General features: G+C 50.7%; 1 protein-coding gene across 6 annotated transcripts in view; it reads left to right on the top strand.

Annotated features, from left to right (window-relative positions):
* The window catches only part of LOC147051357 (histone deacetylase 4-like), a 35,119-nt gene that overhangs the window by 363 nt on the left and 19,623 nt on the right, over positions 1–15,133 (top strand). The window contains exons 2-7 of one of the 6 annotated variants that reach the window (XM_085920126.1): positions 202–313; positions 13,132–13,329; positions 13,414–13,562; positions 13,753–13,933; positions 14,019–14,139; positions 14,425–14,543. In XM_085920126.1, coding sequence (XP_085776252.1) covers positions 13,194–13,329; positions 13,414–13,562; positions 13,753–13,933; positions 14,019–14,139; positions 14,425–14,543 — 706 coding nt within the window. In that variant the 5' untranslated portion in view covers positions 202–313; positions 13,132–13,193. Of the gene's footprint in view, positions 1–201; positions 314–8,945; positions 11,453–11,538; positions 11,927–13,131; positions 13,330–13,413; positions 13,563–13,752; positions 13,934–14,018; positions 14,140–14,424; positions 14,544–15,133 lie in introns of those variants that run through there. The other 5 variants (XM_085920123.1, XM_085920122.1, XM_085920121.1 and 2 more) reach the window with 5 other exon arrangements.

The following is a 15,133-nucleotide window of genomic DNA, read 5'->3' as shown; positions in this document are numbered from 1 at the left end:
GTTGGTGTTTTGTTTTCCCCCGAGTAACTACTACTATTAGCTTTGGAGACGGAGTGTACTTCAACTTTTGTACTTCTTACGTTGTCGCCAACAAGCGCGGATATGACGTCCAAATAAATGCAAAATAGAGAGTGGTGACTTTTTCGGTTTAGTGTGTTTGTGTGATGGAGGTCAACTTTTGTTTTGTGTCTGTTTCCTTAGTGGACTTCTGGAGTCATCTCTGCTGCATCATGACGTCAGTGGAGCAAAAGAATTCCCTCTTCGGCCTTTAAGTTCTGGAGAGCATCCTTGCTGGGTCCAAACCAGTGCAGCGGTGAGATTATTCTTATTCGTTAAAAAAAAAAAAACAACAACTTGCAACTCTTACTTTCAACTGGTCCTTCTCTGATGTCATTTTCCCCTCTCCCCGTATACTTGGACATATAAATATCTGATTTGATAGAAGACTTCAAAGTAGGCCCGTGACAGGTCAATTTCAAATAGTACCTGTCACCTATTTTATTAGCATGCTTGCCTCCACAAGGGGGCGTAAATTCCCCATAGAAACCTTGATGAGTTACTTTTCATGATGCCAATTGAAAAGCAATACACGTCCCTTTTTCCTCAAAAGTCGGCAGATATTGAAGTCAATCCGTTTTTAAATGTTACTTTGGAGACCAACATTTACACATCGCTAAAAAGCAGACAAGGGGAAGATTCAACGCAGTAAAATGAACATCCAGCATTTAATGGGGGACCCTGCAGAATCGCTCAAGCTCAACTGATGCGATTTGAGGCTTGATGAATCTTTGTGTTGATCCAATGAGCTTGCCGCCGCAAAGCTCGCTCCACTTCCTATAGTTGGCCGTAGCCAACAGTAGCCCCCTTTTTATGGAGCAAGGGATGGGGTGGGATGGGGGGGGGGGCAGCGCTACGCCTGGCCGGGCCCCTGTCCTGACTTTGAACCCGATTCCAAAACTCATTTAGCAAGTGTTGGAAGGCTAGGCGCTTTGGAAAGGCATCCTTGTTTGTGGACATGTTGTGGATGTCACGCTAATGCTTGCTAATGGAGTCTATTAATGGCGCCTTGTGAAAGGAGCACGCTGTGCTGGGGCACGCTTAGCCACGACCATTGTGGACGCCGTCAACAGCCAACGGCCCCTTTCATGCCTCACCGCCACCGTCCACGGACGGACGGACGGACGGATGGAGTTTTTCATACATGGCGTTCGTATCCGTGCTTGCCCCGACAGCAGATGTCGCGGGCTCTCGCTCGGACTCCTCTTTGGACGCGGCAAACGAGCGGCTCGGCTCGGCGTCTTTTGTGGGAGCGGAAAGTGTCACTTCCCTCGCAGTGGCACCTAGAAGACTTTGACGATTGACTCCTTGACTTAGTCCCGCTCACAACTTGGCCACCTTTCCAAGTGGATGTTGTGTAAAATGAGGCCGATCAAATTCTACACGTCTGGCCTGATTGGGTGGGAAATGTCTGAATTATTTCTAATCAATTAGAGCAGAAAGCCCGGCCGGGGGGCTGACGGCGCGACTGCATTCTGGATGAGCCGTTTGGCGAGTTCTGGCAAAAGAGGCCTTTCTTAATCACTGTTTATTGCCACCAATGAGGGATTTTCAATTTTGAACGACCCATATTCGGCATTTGAACAAGTATCAACGTTTGCCTTCTCCGAGTCCCTCTTTGCCGTTTGAGGAGCGCTGAAGGGCTTTTTTGTGCGCCTGGGTGGCAGAGGCTGGCATGTTGACACGCTACTTGGCATTTTGGACCTCTCCTTATGGCCTTGGACGCCAGAGTCAGAACACACACACAAAGTCTCTCATTGGCCGCCTCGTGCCAGCAGCAGTAATGGCCGCTGGGCTCTTGCGTCAATAAATAGCCACGCAGCTCGCTACCTCAACACACACGCAGTCAGAGAGAATCCCTGTGCAGCGTGTTGACGCCTCCAACTCTGAAGAAAATCAGAGCGCTCATTCTGTGGCCCTCTTTGTCTTTATTGACGGCAGCACAGTGGAACAATGGTTGGCAAGTCCGCTTCGCGGTCAAGAGGTGGCCAATCTTTCCCTTGCGGAGTTTGCACGTCCTCCCTGCGTGTCTTCGGCAAGCCAATAAACGGATTTCCAAATGATCCGCAGCGTCAAATTGAGAACGGAAAGAGAATTAAGTCGCAGATGTCGAGCTTGGAAGACGTGCGTGACATTCTGTCAGGTGCTGCATCAGGCTTAGGAAATGTGGAGAAAGAACAAAAGCATCTTATTCACAAGAGTGACAGGTGGTTGTGAATTATTCATGTGACGTGCGGGGAGCCGAGCGGGGACGTGTCGCTTTTATTTTTTTGGTCACAAGGAGAAGACAACAAAATTAAGACTTAAGGCTTGCATTAGCTCTTTGTAAAGAAGAAGAAGAAAAAATAATGTACAGTGCACTGTCGAGAACCAACGCTTGTGATTGGTCCTCACCTTTGCTATCTAAAGAAACACTTCTCGAAAAAAAGGCCCTCCTAAAAATATATAAATATAAATAAATAAATGGGGAAAAAAACCCCCCCCCCCCCCAAATTTTCTCCGTTTGCTTTAAACGTCCTTCTGCATTCATTCCCATTTTGCTGGCAAGTTTGATAGCATTACGTTCACGGAGATGGAAGGAAGAGTTGATGGCAACGCTCTCTTTTGGAGCACAAGGGAAGCTCTTGTCGGCGAGGACACATTATAGCCTCATTATTGTGTGCCCTTGCTTTCTCTCTCTCTCTCTCCCTGGTTCTCACTGGCCGTCTAGCATATGCGCCGCTTCTTTGTGGAGGACAAACCATTGTAACTTTGCATTTGGCTCGACACTGCCGAGTTTGTGCGACAGCTTGAGCGGCCGGAGCGATTGTGTCGGCAGTCCAGATGTCTGCAGATTAAGTCGCGAGACCTCCAAAAAGAACCCCAAAGGCGGCGCGGCGCGGCACGGCACATCTGCTGCAAATCAAAGTGGAAAACTGGATGTTTACTTCCCACCGCTGCACTGTTTGTTGATGTCCGCGAGATTTGTCCTGTAGCCTGCGGTCAGGTGGCGAGGCGAGGCGAGGATGTAATCCCGCGGCTTCCATAACCCGAAACAAAATCCAACGTTACACAATGGCGCTGAGCCCGGCAGAACGGAGGCTTAGCGCCGGCTGGCTCTCGACAGCCACAATGAACCTTTCCGGCCGCTAATCTGCGCGGACGGCGTGAAATCTAAAAATGGAGCCGCCAAAATGGCCGACAGATCGGGTAGCCTCTCCACGTGGACGCAATGAGATCTCGTATTGCTCAAGTTGGGGCTCCTTCAATTGAATGTGCACCAAATGGCGCTAGTTTTCTGGCCCAAAAAAAAAGAAGGACAACCTCTCTCCAACAAACAAGCCACAGATTGTTTACGTGCGTGCCCATCGGCATTGCGGTGACATCACAAGTGAGCCCGTTTGTTTTTCCCTTTATGACTGACGTTGTCCCACTTGTCTCGTGTCGGCATTTTCACACGATTGCGCCTCTAATGAGCGAGCGAGCGAGCGAGTGAGCATCCGTGCGGCGGCGAGACGCACTTTTCGCATGGAAATGCCATTGGAAGATGCCCACACACACACACACACACACACACACACACGGCAACACCGGACCGGGCCATCCGTGGGAATGTTTGTTTGACCCGACAAAGATGCCTTCTCACACAGCCAGCCAGCTGGCGAGCCCAGGCTGCTTGGCCAGAAGGAAAATCTGCCAAGACACGAAGCAAAAGTGTCGACATTTTTGTCGAGTTCTTTTTGTTCAAGGCAAAATTCATCTCAGCCTTTAGAAAATCAGTGAAATGATCACATGCAAAGTCTCCTGCTACCATGATCGATTATTCCGTGATGATTACGTCCAGTGCGGTATTTAAAAAAAAAAAAGTGATTGGAGTGTGACGCAAAGATGAGAGTGACGAGCTTGACTCGCTTCTCCCTCAAACAAAAGGTCAATTTTCATCTTTGTTTGATGGGGACAATAAGGCTTGTGTCAAATTGGCGCCAGCCACCGTAGAGTAGAATGGCCCTTGATTTACTTTGCTGATGACAAATTGTATTTTCCACACTGAGGTGAAGGAAATGACACCTGAAGTCATTGCAGGCAAGGTTATTTCACGGACACAAAGAAAATAGAATCCTAGTCAATGCGCGCAAACAATAACAATGTCCAATTCTATTTTTAGACACTATTAATAGACACAAGCAGCCCTGTTCTCCCTGCACACGTGAATGGGGTCCACAAAGGCCATTTTGTTGGATCCCGAGGGGAGGGAGGGGGGCCCCTCACCTCTTTTGTCTGCCGCAAATCAACACAAAACCCAGCAAATACAAAAGAAAGACAAATATCGCACCTTGCGAGCGGCAGATGACTTTATTTTTTTACCTGATGCCAACAAGCAAATGAGGCTCTATTCTGAACGGTGCCCCAGCAAGCCCCGCCTCCTCGTTTTCTCTCAAGTGATCGGTCGCGGCCACTTGAAAGCCTCCAAATTGAGCCGCCGTCCGCGCCGCTTAATGGACGCGCGCGGTGACCTCAAAGATGTTTTATGCGGCAAATTGGACCTGCAAAGTTTCCCTTTTAACCTTGCATTTCCATTCAAATGCTGCGTGACTCACTCCGCCCGCCCGCCCGCCCGCCCGCCGCCACGAGTCACTCGACGAGAGCCAAACGTTTCGTCCTTGCGAAAAGGTGCCTGGCAGAGGCGACTCCGCTCCAGAGTGGATTAGAGCTACCGCCGAAGCTTGTTGACATCAGATGGCGGGGGAACTCTCACAAAGAAAGCTCAGGCAAACCCAAAGTTGGCACGTACAAAACAAACCCGCTAAAGCCAAAGCAAGTATCCCCTCATGTTCTCTTCAGATCCAGTTGCTCAGCCCAGCTCAACTATAGAGCAAGTCAACGATGAACTCCCATATTCGGGTGACGTGTCGCCGGATATTTCAACTAGCGGGCGCCGGGAATTAAGACAATCCGGCCTTTCTTCTTCTTCTGGCTGGCTTGGCGAGCCAGCGTTTCAATGAATGAAGCTTTTTGATGTACTCAACGAATCCGTGCCTTTGCCAAAATACACCGGCGTTGGGAATCGCCCAAATAGCCGCCGTCCACGGACGGCCGAACCTCACCCGGCCGGCGCCCAGCTTTGCCCCCGACGCGAAACATGGATCGGGGGAGCCGGCCCGTTGACGTCAGAGGGGAGCCGCGTGTAATCAATTCCTCCCTAATTACTGTGGATGCATTGTAGCCAAAATGCGCTGCTCCACACGTCATGTTCTCGAAGGCCGCCTCCGCAAACGCCCCTCTGTGATCTTTGCCAAGATTCCGAGAAAGCAAAAGCGTTTGGGCTGCCCGGTTCCCGCTTTTCTGGCGACACCTGCTTTGAAATTCTGTCGTATGTTTCAATGCAAACTGTCTGACCTCCGTGGCGGAATCCACACAGAGAGGCCCTTCTCTCTTCCCGCTGACCCCTCCGCTGTCGAGGTCACGGCACATTTTTCTCCACTTTCTTTTCCACACTGGCACGTTTTGGGCCGGGCCCGCTCGGGAACTGAATTTGCGGATTAGCGTCAAAGCCTGACGTTGACTCGAAAATGGCCCAGATTCGTGTTGCTCGGGCGACGGGGCGGGGACTCTCAGCCTCTCGGCAGCCTCTCGGCAGCTTTCTCGGCAGCTTTCTCGGCAGCTTTCTCTGACATCTCCCCAAAGGTGGAGCTCTCCTCGTTCCCGCTTGTGGGCCAACTTGTCTCCTTGCCAGTCACGGCTGGCTCGCCTTTCCTTCTTCCATGTGGCGTTCACGCATGTCTACCCGTAAGAAAGTCTGTCTCGGCCTTCCAGCGGACGTGTTATTTTTATCTGCCGCACGTGCTCCGATGATGGCGTTTCTCGATTTGTGCTTCTATCAGACGTCAGGCCGGCCGCATGTTTGATGAAACCCTCTCCCGGAGCGAGCCCCCACGTTGGCCTTTAAGGCCGCAGGCTGCTAACACCTCTGGAGTTGTTTGTCGCGGTTGCCACGGAGACGGTCCGTCCCTCCTCTCCATTCCTGCGTGTCGAGGCAAAGAGCCCTCGACGACCCCGTCTTCCTCTCCGCTGGTCAATGACGTCGGGCCGGCCGGACGTGGCGTTTTCCTTACGTCATCATCTGCACTTGTACTAAACATGGTGCAATGAAGTGATGCCACTTCCATCAAGTTGCGGTATTGCCTTGCGCCATCTGCTCGGATGTAAAGTCGTTGTTCCGGTTGCTAATGGCACGACATCTCTTTGTGTTTTTGTTGACGTGAGGCCGGGAAACAAAGAAGCCAGGCTGAGCTTTGAATTTACCAACTTGTGCATTTTGTGTGCAAGATGTGAATATTTAATCCTTGCGCCATGTATTAATCATGGCGCGGTCTGCTCGGGCTGATTAATAGCGCCTAGCAACCCTGGAAAATGTGTGTATAGCCTTTGTGTGTATTTTCTGCTCTGTTGCTTGTTCATGTGTGACATATAGCACACGGTCTGCAGGCCCCCCCCCACACTTTCCCTTCGCGCTCCGTCTGACTTCAGGGGGAGGCTGGCAACGGCGGCCATGGTCTTTGCACAACACATGTTCACCTTTGAAAGAGCTTCTGGCTCCTCTCTAATTTTGGAAAGCAACATTTTTCTTCTGTACCAAGGCCCACTTTGGAGCTTTTTGATTTGATTCCATCCAATATTCCACCTCAAAACCAAACGAGGTTAAGTGGGATGATGGACAGGATAAAAGCTCAGTTTGACCTTCATGGGCCTCTCAAATATGTCCATAGATACTTTCAGCGAAGCAAATGAAGATAAAGTGGCCTCCAAAAATATTCGGCGTAGAATGAAAAAGCGGGACTGGTGGCTCATTTGCCAAATTGTCCAACTTGGTTTCGGGTGTTGAAATTAGAAGACAGTTGTTGTTGCAGGCCAGATGAACGGGAGGGAGGCTTGAGCAAACATACGCTATGAAACGCGAGAAGCCATGAGAGAGAGAGAGAGGGCCCATCTGCCCACTGCGCCTTTTTTATTGGGGCAAGCAACCAACCTAGATGACATGATATTGCGCAATCTACGCGAGGTCTGTCCTGTGTTTATGATCGACCCGTTTTGACTCCGGAAAAGGTTGCTATTTTTGCAGGCCCCTTCGCACCTAGCCACATCGTTGTTGTTTTTATTTTTTTTTTAAATGGTGACGCTCTTTTTTAAATGGTGACGATGCTGCCCCTTATCCACGTGCGGTGCCTTTATCTCGTGTGGCGGAGGAAATACTGATAAGGCGTCGATGGAGCAGATGGCCGCGGTTACTAATTCTGTCGGTCACGTGTAACGCACGCAAACACGCCACTACTAGATTGTGCAATGCGCATACGGCCGTGGATTGTCTTGCCGCTTTGTTTAGCATCCGTGTGGTCACGTGACACATTGGTCGCCGTGCATATTACGCATGTTGTTGACAACTTTGACATGCCAAACCGTTTTCTTCAACAATACGGAGTCACCTTTCGAAGGGAATCACCCTGTGGACGGCCATCCTGTCGACAATCTCACAGATTTGACTTTTTGCGTGTAGATTGCCGGCCTGCCTGGAATTGTCCATCTTAAAATACACTTTTGCCACCAAGCAGCCAAAAAAGCTTTCTCCCACTCTGCACAAATTAGCATCAGCAGCAGCAGCAGCAGCCCACACGCTACTGACACGTAGCAAGCTATCAGAGCACAGACGCACGCCGCAAGGATTGAGGAGGAAGGTGGGAGAAGAAACCAGACGGGCCAGAAGACGGCCACCAAATTTACTTTGACATATTTTGCCAGCCAAAAGTCAGACAGTCACCAAATGTTTTATTCTCTCATTCAGAGCAACGCAAGTTTGCTGAATTGGTGAACAAACTCCCAAGTGCTAATTGGCTGCGCTTGGAGCACATCAATCTTCAGCTTAGCGGGGCCAACATCAGGAATTCGGCCCCTCCAGCCAAACCAAACGGAATATCTGTCGGCGGGAACACTTAGGAAGAAACAAGGCTGACTTAACTAACAGCTGGCAAGACTCCCCGAGCCCAGCCCAGCCCAGCCCAGCAGAAGCGTGTGCGCTGTGTGTCAATATTTAGAATTATTTCAAGTGACGCAACTTGTAAAGGGAACGAGCAAAGGAGCGCCTTTGCGAAGCTCGCCGGCTCTCTGCAACTATTTGGAGAAGCAATCAGCACTTTGCTCATTGACACTCATTTGCTTTGATCAATAAATCATTGCAAATCATTTTTCCCATGAGCGCCCAAGCTTTGCATCTGGGCGGTGAACCTAGATGGGCACCTGCACGCCTCCTGTTTGATCAGCAGGGGGCCGCCCGCGTGGGCCGCCCGCGTTGCCCACATTGCCTTCGGGCCCGCTTGCCAGTTCTCCAGATGGGCCCGCAGAAAGCCACCGCCACACCCACACGCTCCTGACCTGGCATGGAGCTCCGTGTCTGCTGCCAGTTTGGAGTAGGCACTATTCAGTGGCAGCTACCTCGAGTCCCCCCCGTCCCCCAACCGTATATCGTTCTGCAGGCAGGGGTGTCAAAACAAATTGGCGCGGGTCGCATCATAGTCATCGTTTCCTTCTGAGGGCCATGATGGCTATCAAAGCCTTAGATTGTCTCCGGCAAACTGATGAATAATTAGCTTTAAAATCAGAGAGAAGTAAAAAAAAAAGGTTCATCAAAAAGTGCTAGGAATAACTCTATTTTTTTAAAAGTCAACTCAATTGTCAATTTGTCTTTGCGGGCCACATCCAATATTGTGACGGACAGTATCTGGCCCCCGGGCCTTGACTTTGACACCTATGTCTGCAGTTTATCATGACCCAATTATAGCTGGGAGGTCGTGACCTTCATGTCAACATGCCTAGACGCACGCACGTATGCACGCACGTATGCACGCACGCACGCACGCACGCAGCTGTCAGCATAATGGCAGCGCAGCAGACAAAGTAGGCTAAAACATTGTCTGCTCTGCTGGAAGACCAAAACAAGTCTGGCTCTGAGCACACCACCATTCTTGCTAGACCTAAAACATTTTGCTTGGGCTTGACAAATTTGATGATGAACATTTCCTGGAATCTCTACAGTTAGCCGTAAAATGAAGAACAAAAGAATCTGAATGTTGCTTCATGCCAGGACGTTATTGACTTTAAAGAGTGGTCAGGATGTCAAAAGTTTTGGCACTCACGGCTGCTTTGACGCTTTGTGCCAATGTTAGCCGGACGTATATTGTCTACATCTGACTGCGGACATTCCTCGGGACCTCCGGCTTGCTAATGCAGAGGTGTGCTGCTTTGTAAAGGCTTTTAAGAACCCCAGCAGAAGTTTCTGGAAGCCATAGATAATGGATGAGCGCTCGAGACCTTTTGCTTTACGTTCCCAAAGAGTTTTGCTGGGCTCGTGGACCACAAAAGCGCTTTTTGTGCGCTCGCTACTTGTCTGTCCTCAACGGCTTCGGGACGTGGAAATTGGGCCGTCAGGAGTTGTGGTTAGAGGCGCTTCGACTTCTCGAACGTGATAAGCTGCTTAAGATTCACCGCTTCGACTCAAACGCGACGCTACTCTCAAATCCAAAGCGATGCAACGCCGCCATCTACGGGGATCTGTTTGTCATGACAACGTACTTGACGATTCGATTTGTCTGTGGCGGTAAAGGCTCGGATTACACTTGACAAACGAAAACGACGTCAAAAAAATATCAAGAATGGATTTGCGTGACGACTTCATGGCCGGTTTTGTGACCTTTTGCCATTTTAGGTCAATTGTTTGCCGTTTGAGCTTACTCCAAAATAAATGGCGGGCGGGCGAGCAAGCGGCGTGGTCGCTGGCAGCTAATGGCTCTCTCTCGCTCTACTGCGAGCTCGGCCGGCGCGGGCCCCGGAAGGAAGGCATTAGCGTGGAAGGAGAGAGAGCGTGTAAAATATGAATGAAGGGAGTTCCTCGCTCCAGAACAAAAACAAATGTGTTTTGCAAACGTTCGATGAAATGAGACGCGTGATGGATGACGACGAGTCATTTTAAGTCAAGTTAAAGTCCCAATGATCACATCTGGGTGTGGTGAAATGTAGCACATTTTCTTCTCCAACAAAGACCTTTTTCCTTTTGAGATCATCCGTCAGACGACGTGGCAAAAGTGTCAAGAGAATACCTGTGTATTATAAATAACCCTAATCAATAATGAATGACGGCGCGGCTCACGTTTTCCGAGTCCCGGTACGTGACTCTCGGGGATGGGGATGGGGGGGAAAAAAAAAAAAAAAAGTCCAGTCTCCAAGACAAAGCAGAGTTGAAAAAAAAAAAAAATCAAAGTTGACGTTTTGGACCCCGAAGTTTGCCGAACTTGCCGCCGTGTTTGCGTGTACATTACGAGGCTTTGCATGATTTATTCATGGCTGCTGTCTGGCGCGCTGCCGCCGACTTCCACATGCCTTGAAATCATTATGCCACATGCATTATTGAATACGCACGCCAGAGATATTTAGCCGGGATCGTCTGGTTCTCTTGCCAGCCAATGCAAATGATGCATGTATTCACGTCCTAAAGCAATGGCATGCGTTTGAAATTGACCTTACGGTCTTGGACTGGACAAATCAATCCTATCCAAATCCGCAGTGATCTTTGCCCATCATCTTCCCACTGCCTGTTTACCGTCACCGCCGCCGTCGCCGTGTCGGGTCATTGCCCTCCAGCGACGGGTCGCTTCCCCGTTCTAAAAATGAAGAGCGTATTATTTGGCCTCTTATCGAGTTTGCGGAGTTTAGGTAAGGCTTTGACGTCAGCGCTGCTGATAAGATGATTGTGTGCGTTGCGGCATGGTCGAAAACCTGGACGTCATCCGCCGTTACACTCAAAAATAGCTCTGGAAACGCGGCGGGCGGGCGGGCAAGTAAATACATGCACACACACACACACACAATGGCTACGCACAGGTAAACATCAAGTCACAGATGTTCTCATACTGTATGCAGGCACATGAAAAAAAAAAAAAATCTATTTTAGCCTGCACAGTTTAGTGCCAGAAACCCCCGCCCGCGATAGGTGAAAATCTCAGATCATATCATTTCTTTTTTAAGCCGCCCACATTTTGTTATCGTGGTGAAACATACTTAAGATCACTGGAAATGTATTTCAATGCAAAAAAATAAAAAGAATCAACAGATAGAACAGTGTGATAGGTGGAATTCACCATATGATGAAGTTAAAAAAGTCAAATGTCACTCAATGGCTAGAAAAAGCCTTCAAAGCTTTATATAGGAATGCGAGTTTTTTTTTTTTTTTTTTGCAAGCAAGAAAAGTGGTTACCACGTGAAAAGATCCTGGCCAGGCCAGGCCAGGCCAGGCCAGGCCAGGCCAGGCCAGGCCAGGCAGGTGGTGCCCACTCATCAAGTGAAAGCGTCTGGACTGTTTGTCGGGCTGATGGTGGGTGGGTGGGTGGGTAGGAGGAGCGCTCTGCCGCAACTGCGCATGTGTGGAACCACTCACACACACACACACACACACACCGAATGTCAGTCGCTCTGCTCGTCATCTCAAGCGTCCCCAAATAAAAAGCTACGTCGGTCAAATCTTGACAGGCGAGAAAGCAGAAAGTGACCCCCGCAGGAAAAAAGAGGAGAGAGAGAGAGAGTGAGCGAGTGGGAGGGGAGGCAGGCAGGGAGGGGCGAGGGAGGGAGGCAGCCGGAGGGCAGACCCGAGCGACTGAGCGAGCCAGTGAGGGAAAACCAGACAGAGTGGGAAAGCGCTCTCACTCTCGCTCTACTAGGAAAACAACATCGGTTGGCTGGCCTGGCCCCAGAGTTTTTGGGGGGGTTTTGCCCTTACGGACTAAGCAGCTGACTTTCCACTTTTTCTGGCTGCCAGTAAACGTTGCTGTGAGGGAAGCACAACTGATGGGTAAGAGCTTCTTGTTCTTGCTCTGTATGGAATGGAAAGCGTGTTTGCTCAGCTCAGCTCAACCTTTTTTCCGGAGCCTCCTGACGAGACTTGTTTGCGTTGCGTTGCGTCTGAGTCAATAATGTGAACTCAATCTGGTTCTCTTGCCGTTCTTGCGCTCTCGCTGTTGCCTGGCCGGCCCGCCGGCTTGTCGCCCTCCTCCTCCTCCTCCTCCTCCTCCTCCTCCTCCTCCTCCTCCTCCTCTCCTTGGATGAGCTGCTTGCTGTGTGTGTGTGTGTGTGTTTGCTGCGTGGGTGTGCAGGCAGCCTCGAGTAGAGCCGCCAGTGTTTGCTGAATGGTCCCGGTGTGTGTGTGCGGAGACTCTCCTCCTCTCGCCGCCGTCCAAGTGGACGGAACAGATGGCACAGGGTTGGCATCTGGACCTCCCCGAAGCTTCTTGCGCTCTGCCGTGCTCACTAATCTGTCACAAATAGGCCTCGCCGATCGTTTCTTTGGAAAAAAGTTGAGTCAATTGGATTTCGAAGGTCTGCCTGGAAGAATGTCAGGTTTGCACCTTCTCCCCGGCCGGCACGTTTCCAAAACATGCACGTTGGCTTCATCGAAGATTCCAAATTGTCCCGAGCAACAAGCGGGCTGTTTGATTCCATGAAGCCCAAGTTAGCTCCAGGTCTTCAAGAGTAGCTAGGCCTCTGCCTTGATTTGCCGTCATTTTGATTGGCGGCGAAACATCTCCAAGCTCATTTCATATCTTATCTCCAATTAATGTGAAGGATTTTTTGAGATTTATGGGCCAGATGTGATGTGTTTTCAACCTTGCAAAGAGGTCCAAGTTATGGCAAAACCCTTGCTCACATGTTGATGTCGTTGTTGACGTTGGAGCACATTGACCAAAATGCAAACATCAACCTTTGAACGGAAGGGTGGAAAAAAGAAAATGCTGAACTTGGTGACATTTGTTAGTTCCCGATTCAAATTGAAGGAGCACCCCCATAAAAATAATCAAGATCTACCACACGATCTTTCCAAGTAAAACACACACACACACTGATGCACCAGCACGGCCGGCCCGCCCGCCACACCCTTTCTTCTCTTCTCTTCTCTTCTCTCCTTGCCGTTCTGTTGACGAGGTGTCAAGTTCCAAGTGGCGAGCATGTGACCGGCTGGCTGGGCCAGTAACCAATCGCCAGCCTTTTCTTCTGCTCTAGTTGACGTGAGCGCAGCAGCACTGCCCTCGCAGGTGCCCCCCACCGCCACAACCATCCTCCCCATGGACCTGCGGATGGTTGACCACCATCATCATCACCGCCACCATCACCAGCAGCAGCAGCAGCAGCAGCAGCAGCAGGCCCCGTATGGATTGCACCCGGCGCCGCCCGACCAACCGAGCAACGGGCCCGTCGTCGGTGAGCGCCGCGCCGTTCGTCTGGGGGCCGTGACGACTCCGTTCGGTGCGGAGGCTGATTGATAGATTTTTTTTTTTTTTGAAGGCCACCAAGAAGAGCAGCAGCTGCAGCAGGAGCTGGTGGCGCTCAAACACAAGCAACAACTCCAGAGGCAGTTACTCATCGCCGAGTTCCAGAGGCAACATGAACAGCTGTCCAGGCAACACGAAGCTCAGCTGCATGATCACATCCAGGTGAGGAGGCCTGGGCCACATGGTGGCGCTGTCCGGATGTGACAGTCAGTAAATGTCGAGTTTTAATCTTCTGAAGCAAACACCGAGCACGTTTGAGTGAGCGCAAAATTTCAAGCAACCGTTGACGACGAATCGAATCACTTCAATGATCTGCGAATGAAGAAATTGCCCTCTTTGGTTTTGTCATCAGCACCAGCAGGATCTGATGACGTTGAAACATCAGCAGGAGCTGCTGGAGCACCAGCGCAAGGTGGAGCAGCAGCAGCAGCAGCAGCAGAGGCAGCACCAGCAACGCAACGAGCAGCAGCTGGAGAAGCACCACCGCGAACACAAGCTCCTGCAGCTCAAAAACAAGGAACGCGGACAAGAGAGTGAGTGCAATGCCATGGAAAGGAGAGGAGAAGCCAGGAGAGGCCAGGAGAGGCCAGGCCAGCTGATTTTGCGCCTCCGTCTCAGGCGCGGTGGCCAGCGCCGAGGTCAAGATGCGACTCCAAGAGTTTGTCCTCAACAAGAAGAAAGCCTTGGCTCATCGAAACCTCAACCACTGTCTGTCGGGTGATCTGCGCTACTGGTACGGGTGAGTGAGTGAGTGAGTGAGTGAGTGAGTGAGTGAGTGAGTGAGTGAGTGAGTGAGTGAGTGAGTGAGTGAGTGAGTGAGTGACGCAAGGAAAGCATTAGGAAGTTGCCACACCGCTCTCACGCACGTCGGCGTTCAGAATGCTCCGCTTGACCTTGACGCTGGAAGAAGTTCATCCCACGGCTGGCTTTTCAGCTTTCGTCGCTATGACAACCGAGTTGACGCGTGCCGTCGGAGGCGAGGCTGGCGGCTTTGGTGACTTTTGACTCTTTTTGCCACCCGCAGGAAAACTCAACACAGTTCTCTGGATCAAAGCTCCCCCCCACAAGCGCTGATGTCAGCCTACCAGCACGCAGCGCTGGGCACGTACGACGCAAAAGACGACTTCCCGCTACGCAAAACGGGTAAGCGACTTCTTCTTTATTTTTCTGCCCCCTGAAAGGACCCGATGGCTTGATAGCGACAACCGAATAGAACTTTTTCGCCGCATATTTTTTTTTGCGCCGCGCCCGCCCGCCCGCCCGCCCGCCGGCCCCGTTTGCTGGTGGTGTTTGGACAGATCCAGACAAATCCCCAGATGCTGTCCCGCCTCAACCTTTGCCTCGGGGAAACGTGGCTCTCTGGCAGCTTGTGACATCAGCAGCGCCGTGAACAGGAAGTGAGGAACACAGGACGCCACTGTTGCGCGCGCCTCTGACGAGCAGCCCTGTCACGCACCGAGCGCCCCCCCCCCCGCCCCTCACGGTGACCCATTTCAGTGATGTCCATGTGAATTATAGATATGCTGAGAATTATTTTCCGTCTAGTGAGCTCAGACAAAATGCAAGAAATGAATCTGCAGCCAAACACTTGGGCTGCTGATTAGTGTTTGATAAGGTTTGAGATCCACTTACTGGAGGCACATTTGGAACAGTGCTTCATACAATATTTATTGATTGATTTATATATAGTTATTGATTGTATTTATTTGTAGGAATGGATTTCCAAATATGCT

The sequence above is a fragment of the Syngnathus leptorhynchus genome, chromosome 9 (assembly GCF_054491065.1).
Source record: "Syngnathus leptorhynchus isolate UIUO chromosome 9, UIUO_Slep, whole genome shotgun sequence".
Lineage (NCBI taxonomy): Eukaryota > Metazoa > Chordata > Actinopteri > Syngnathiformes > Syngnathidae > Syngnathus > Syngnathus leptorhynchus.
Note: the sequence above shows the minus strand (reverse complement) of the source record. Positions and strands in the feature narration are given on the sequence as shown.